The following is a 7556-nucleotide window of genomic DNA, read 5'->3' on the forward strand; positions in this document are numbered from 1 at the left end:
ACAAAACAACATGGAAACACATTCAAAACAACTAATATGCATTATTATACGAGTTTCAACATAAACTAAATCGGAATACCTCGATTTATGTTTTTCGGAAAGTCGGTGAATTAAAAATTTGAGCCCGAAACGAGGAAACCACAACAATAGAAGGCTTGGCTAGGATGTGGGACATACAATCTTATCTTTTTGTGTGACGGGTGGGGTCCACTGAAATATTGGGGGGGGGGGGAGGGGGGACCGGTTCTGTTTTGTTTAAAAAATGGGGCTCATCTGGTTCGATGATCGTGGGGAAGAAGAAGGGGCCCTATTTATCTATGTATAGTGCGGTGTATAACTGCACTATACTTATATAGCGCGGTTATATACAGCGCTAGGCATAGTTGTCATATCAGCCCAGCATAGCGCGGTTCTTTAATGTGTTATATATATATACCGCTCTTTAAAAGAGCACTATATATAGAATGGTCACTCTTTTTTTTTTACACGTATTTATCTCACACTTGTCCAAAAGAACCACAAATGGGTTCTAGACTCATATCTCAATACCATGACCTCTTCCACAACTTTCATTCTTTGCTCTAGCACTTTTCTTCATAGCTACAGCCACACATGCCCATGCAATATTAACTATAAATGGTCAAAATGTGTTAGTTTTACTAGTGAATGGAACCCTAGCTTGTTCAGCAACTGGTAACTTACCAGGAACTGGCATTGCTGGAGTCCTCTCTAGTGTCATTTGTGTGGTTGCTGTTGCTACAACAAATCTCAATGGAGTTTTTGTTGCTTTAATAACTAACTTAAACGGCCTTAACGCGAACTCCCTATGTAACTTTAGAGTAAATCTTCCGGTTCTTTCATGCTTTCTCTTGCCTCGTAGTGGATTACTTCAAGCTAAGGTTAATCTCAATACCAGTACTTGTGATGTGCTTAAGTCTTTCAAAGACTTGTATCAATGAGCATAGAATAATTCTCCAAGGTTGTCCTATTTATAGATCATGAGTGGTGCTTTCTATTAAAGCCAAAACCCACTCAAAATAGGAATAAACACCGAATCCAATTCCGAATAGGAATTGAAACCAAAAGAGAATAGGATTAGGCCATTGGGCCTTTGGCTGGACAACATGGGCATGTGCCCAACAAACTCCCCCTCCACAGGGTCGGGTTCTTTTAGGGATTGATAGACTTGTGAAGATCCTAATTAGTATATATAATTTATCATCAAATATATCTGTTTGTAAATTGATTCATCGACTTATAACTTAGTCAGATGCATCGTTGAATATTAAAAACAAAACGTTTGACCTATATCTATTAATAGTAAAAACAAAATGTCTCGACCTATATCGATTAATCTATATCATGAATTATTAGTGATGAATGAATGTAATCCGTTAACTCTTTTGTAATACGAATAATGAATACACTAACATATATTATAACATGCTATATATGTAGTTAAAGTAGCAGAACGAAGTGTGTGTGTCATATATATACACACACTAACATATACTATAACAAAATAAAGTTATATATATAGAGTTAAAGTATTACAATAAAGTGTGTGTGTGTGTGTGTGTATACTTTGATAGCCGTATATATTTAAGAACACGAAGCACTAGGAACATAGGGTCGGGTTCTTTTAGGGATTGATAGACTTGTGAAGATCCTAATTAGTATATATAATTTAACCATCAAATATATCTGTTTGTAAATTGATTCATCGACATACAGTCCAGCTGCCTCACGACCACGTGGATCGCAGTCATCTGCATCGCAGCCATCTATATCACATCCCTACATATCACAGCCACATGGATCGCATCCATCCATGCCACAGCCACTCAAGTCACAGCCACTCGGGTCACAGCCATCAGTATCACAGCCACTTGGGGTCCATCCAGAAATGTCGCAGTCACAGGGATCGCAGCCATCTTCATCATCGACTCCATCTATTTCAGGCCTTCGCCTGCGAGGTAGTAGCTCTGACCCCCTACACCGTCCACACATGCCTCTGATACACATGCTTCGGACGATGATGATGATGGTGACGAGGAAGTGCATTATGATCAATATCGCAGGATCATCATAGTCCCTGAGGGTGATGGGTAAGAGTTATTTGTTATTTTTGCGTTTATTGTTTTGTAACGATTTTACTAAGATATTAATGTGTTTTTATTGTTAAATTGCAGGTTCATCCCGAGTAATAAGACTACGAGGATAATCACCAAAGCCATCAGAAAGCTTTATGATGGCCCTTATGCGACTTGGACTGATTTCCCATTCTCGCTGAAGGAGCAAATTTTCAATCAATTTAAGGTATAAATGTTCTTTTAAGCAGTTTAATAATTTATATTTATGATATTTTCATATTATAGTTAACTTTGAAATACAGAGCAAGTGTGTATGGGAACACCGCTATAGCGTGGAAGTGGCTGCAAATTTTTATCATAAAACTCGCAAGCGATTGTCGGATGCTTTCTCCGATGCTAGAAAGAAGAACAAGAAGCCTAACTGGTTACTTCAAAATTTATGGGATGATTTGCAAAGGCAATGGCTTACCGCAAAGTTCTTAGAGAAGAGTGAAAAAGGAAAGAAAGCTCGTGCATCTGAGAAGGGAGGCTCCTTGCACACTAGAGGTGCGATCAGCCTAGGGACAATAAAAAGAAGATTGGTAAGTAATTGCTTAAATTATTTTAATTTTCAAAGTATATCTATTCTGTTTATTAACTAAATTAATTTGTTTTCAGGAAAAGAAGTTGGGGCGTCCAATGAACCATGATGAGCTATTCAAGGAGACGCATATTGTAAGAAGAAGAAAGAGACGGATCAAGAAAGGTGGGTCGGACCGGCCTCGACTGTATATGTAAGCTTTCACTTTTCTTTAAGTATTTTAATTTACTTTTATATAAATTTTGAAATACTAATTCAATTTAAATGTTCGTATAGGGTCGCTACCAAACTAACGTGGAGGAATTCATCAGCACTCAGCCAGCTGGTGAATCGGGCGAGCAAACCCAACCTTCAGACGAGGATGCTGAAAGAATATGGATGGAGTCTGCTGGCGGTCCAAAATGGGAAAAGGTATACGGGCTTCCTACTAAAAAGTTCCATCGCTATAAGTGTGGAATGCAAGGAATAGAGACTTCCTTGCAAGGCGAGTAACTTAATAGGGAGAGCCTCTCCTCTATGCGGCAGACTGTGACAAAGCTCACATCCGAGCTAGAAGCGGCCAGGGAAAGAGAAAGGGTTAGAGATGCTCAATTCCTTGGCATGCAAGCTCATATCAGAACTCTCCTATCTACTGGAGCTTTTCCGTTGCCCCGGTCTCGTGAGTCATCGCTAGAGGCTCGACCTGTACGTGATCGTTCCTCCCGTCCTCCCCGTGATCGTTCCTCCCGTCCTCCCCGTGATCGTTCTTCCCGTCCTCCACAAGACCCTTCTCTATACCGTCTTGTAGATGAAAGTTCATCAGACGGTGATGATGATGTTTTACAAAACACTCCTTGACTTTTATATACTTTGAATTAGACAAATAGAACCCGTTTTGAACTAGTTGTAATAAATTTTAACTTGGTTTTGGATTTTTATGTCCAATTGAACTTTAATTTGTTTGTTTTAATGTATTTATTGATTGTTGTTGTGTTGTTGTTGTTGTTGTTGTTGTTGTTGTTGTTGTTGTTGTTAGGTGTATTGGTATTCTGGCAGGTGGTGTAGTTGCCAAAACAGGCATTTTATGCCAAATTTAAAACCTAGAAAACCGACCAAAGTTGGTCGGTTTCTAATAAAAAAAAATATTTTTCTGCAAATTACCGACCAAAGTTGGTCGGTAATCATTAAAAAAAAATAAAAAATTTACAATTACCCACCAAAGTTGGTCGGTTAATGAACAAGGAATTTCCAGAATTCAACATTACCAACCAACTTTGGTCGGTATTGTTATATTTTAATTTTTAAAAAATATATATATTTTCATTTACTGACCAACTTTGGTCGGTAATTTTTTAAATTTAATAATTTATAAAAAAAAACATAATTTAAATACACCGACCAACTTTGGTCGGTAAAATTAAATTATTAAAATATGTTTCCGACCAAAGTTGGTCGGTAAATGTTTTAAATTCTTCAGATGGTCGTTTTAACATACCGACCAAACTTGGTCGGTAATTACCGACCAACTTTGGTCGGTATATTAAAACGACCATCAAAATAGCGACCAAGCATAACGGGTTTTGGTCGGTAATTAGCCATAACCGACTAACGTTGGTCGATTTTTCTGGTTGGTATTTATCGAATTTGTGTCATGATTGTTCACTAAAGTCATATAACTTTGTTTTCTCACAAAGTCATATAATTATGACTTTTTTTCACTAAAATCATATAACTTTATTTTCTCACACAAAAATCATATAACTATGACTTTTTTTCACTAAAGTCATATAACTTTGTCTTTTCACACAAAAATCATATAACTATGATTTTTTTTTTTTTTACCAAAATCATATAATTATGTTTTCTCACACAAAAATCATAAAACTTTTACTAACTCAAACAAAAATCAAAGTGATCGGAAAATATAATTTTTCACTAGTATTCTCTTATTTTGTAGATTTTTATTTTCTTATTTTCAGCCTAATAAATAATAATCCAATTAAAATAGGAATGACTCAACCCGGCGTGGCCCCCCTGACCGAATACTCATATATATAAATTAAAAGTTGGGTCACTCCTATTTACTAAAAGTGAATTCTTCCCCCATAAAAAAATCAATTCGGAATACATGAGATTCTGACAAAAAAAATAAAGAAATAAAAGGTATAATTAGATAGCACTTGAAATAAAAATGCTATAAATTTAAATAAAACTCTCGAAAATAAAAATAAAAAATAGAAATATCATGTTTCGAAGGATTTACTATTCGCTTTTAATATTATTTTAATTTATATATATGAGTATTGGGTCGGGTAGGCCAGGTCGGGTTGAGTCATTCCTATTTTAATTGAATTATTATTTATTAGGCTGAAAATAAGAAAATAAAATCTACAAAATAAGAAAATACTAGTGAAAAATTATATTTTTCGATCACTATGATTTTTGTGTGAGTTAGTAAAAGTTTTATGATTTTTGTGTGAGAAAAAAAATTATATGATTTTGGTAAAAAAAAAAAAATATAGTTATATGATTTTTGAGTGAAAAGACAAAGTTATATGACTTTAGTGAAAAACAGTCATAGTTATATGATTTATTTGTGAGAAAATAAAATTATATGACTTTAGTGAAAAAAAGTCATAGTTATATGACTTTTGTGTGAGAAAATAAAATTATATGACTTTAGTGAAAAAAAAGTCATAGTTATATGACCATTTGTGAAACAAAGGCGTCTCAATAAAAGTCGTGACCTAAAGCCAAATTTTAATAAGGGGCCTTAATTTATTTATTTTTGCCTATAGTATAGTTATCTTGCAAAATATAGTATTAACAGTACATTGGTTTCTTTTTGTCTATAGAGGAGTTATCTTATAAAATATAATATTAATATTCACATTGGTAAGGAAATTCAAGTTAAAAAGATGTTAGCAACGTATTTATAATTTGTTGCCTTGATCTTATTGTAATAAACGTTATTTATCAATATGAAGATGTGAGTATCTTAATTCAAAGTTCTAAAATATTTTTATTGTTAAAAAATAAATAGTCTTTCTTTCCTTTTTTATAAGTATTTTGTATTTGTTTTTCGTTTTTCTATAAACTTCAATTGTCTAAGCAAAAATAAGATAGTAAATTCACAACTAAAAATATTTTTGGGCCCCCAAAATTTTGGGGGCCTAAAGCAAAGGCTTTACTAGCCTCCCCCTCGAGCCACCTCTGTTGTAAAATTAACCCTCATTTTTTTAAACTTAACATATTAGTGAAATCACACTAACTTTTATTTATTTAATTATATCTTTAACAATCGGTGGCTCAATAATACGGAAAAGTGACTAATAATTTGGTGTTTTATAAAAATATTAACTGAGAAATCCGTTCTTACAAACGAATATATCTTTGTTTTAGGTAAATTTTGTAACTCGCCCAAGAAAGAGAAAATAAACGTACTCATTTGTTTTTCCTTTACATGGATAATAATATATTCGGAATTAATAATTTTCGGGATTAATAACTATCGTTTCGAAGTCATATTAGAAATCATTTTATACCTCATTGAGATGTGTTTTTGTCAAATTACGTTGTTCGCTTAACATATTACTAATCCGAATTTTATGGATTTCGATCCGCTTCCTCCTCCTCAATTTATTCCAGTTAGCCCATTTTAATTTCATTCGTCCCATACCCCTCAAAATGCAGAAAATGATTAGAAGCAAGAGTGAAAATGGAGTTATTTTCAGTGCTGGGAAGGTTTCTATTTGCTTGGTTCTTCGTCTCTTCTGCTTGGCAAACATTAAAAGAAATAGACACAGATATAAGACTTGTCGAGAAGGAATATGTTGTTAAGCTGGCTGGTTTCCTCCATCTTCTGGTGCACTATTCAGAGGAAACAAAAATACAAATTGTTCATTTCTTCATAACATTCTCCATTGGTCTAAAAGCAATTGGTGGCTCTCTATTTCTTTTTGACAGGATAGAAGGGATATTTCTCCTCATATTGTACTTGCTGATAGCTACTCCAATTTTGTATGATTTCTATCACTATAAAGTCGGAGAAGTAGAATTTTTTGTTCTTCTCCACGATTTTATGCAGAATATAGCATTCTTGGGTGCATTATTGTTTTACATAGAGATGAAGATCACACTTTTTCAGAGGCAACCGAAGAAAAAGGCCTCCATGTTCAAGACAACTTAAGATTAAGGCTGTATGGTGGGCCAGGCCCGGGCCTAAATGGGCTAAACGGGCCTGGGCTTAGCGGTCCCGAGCTCTGGCGGTCCCGGGCTTCGTGGGCTCAACGGGTAGGACCAGTCCGTGACGGGCCTAAGCCCATATGGTCCTGGGCTAAATGGGCCGGGCTTAGCGGGCTTAACGGGCTTTTTTTATTTCCGGACTTTTTTTTTTAATTTTTTTTATTTAAGGCAATTTCTTGTAAACCATATGTGTATGTATATATATAAATTGCTCTTATGCATGGCTATATAAATATATGTAGTATATATAATATAGAAATCTAATTATTAAAGTGTTTGACGAAAATGTAAAATAACAAATCAATAGTAAAACTAAATTGGCATGCATAATAAATTAATAACAAAGTACAACATGAAGCATAAATACGTCTAATAATTTTAAAATAACACAAATTGTTGAAAAATCTTAAAGACGAATTTGCGGATAAATACCCTCAACACAATACTTTATATGCCTCCTTAAAATGCCTGTGGTACACCCTGAACGAAAATTTAAGACTCTTCCACGGTTCTTGCACTTTAATATTTGGCCTTCTTCATTTTCTTCAAGCACTTCATAGTATTGCGAAACAAATAAGCGCACTCTTTCCGAACGAGGCATGATTTAACTTGAAAATTGAGATTGAGACTTGAAGTCTTGAAAATTGGAGATTGAGAGA

The 7556-nt window shown here is 34.5% G+C and overlaps 1 protein-coding gene across 1 annotated transcript; it reads left to right on the forward strand.

Annotated features, from left to right (window-relative positions):
- Positions 1–6340: 6340 nt before the first annotated feature.
- Positions 6341–6919, forward strand: LOC109240764. Its single transcript, XM_019407442.1, has one exon. It carries the CDS (start codon positions 6371–6373, stop codon positions 6839–6841), a length of 471 nt encoding a protein of 156 aa, XP_019262987.1. The 5' UTR covers positions 6341–6370; the 3' UTR covers positions 6842–6919.
- Positions 6920–7556: the final 637 nt, after the last annotated feature.

Source organism: Nicotiana attenuata, unplaced genomic scaffold, assembly GCF_001879085.1.
Source record: "Nicotiana attenuata strain UT unplaced genomic scaffold, NIATTr2, whole genome shotgun sequence".
In the NCBI taxonomy this organism is placed as follows: Eukaryota; Viridiplantae; Streptophyta; class Magnoliopsida; order Solanales; family Solanaceae; genus Nicotiana; species Nicotiana attenuata.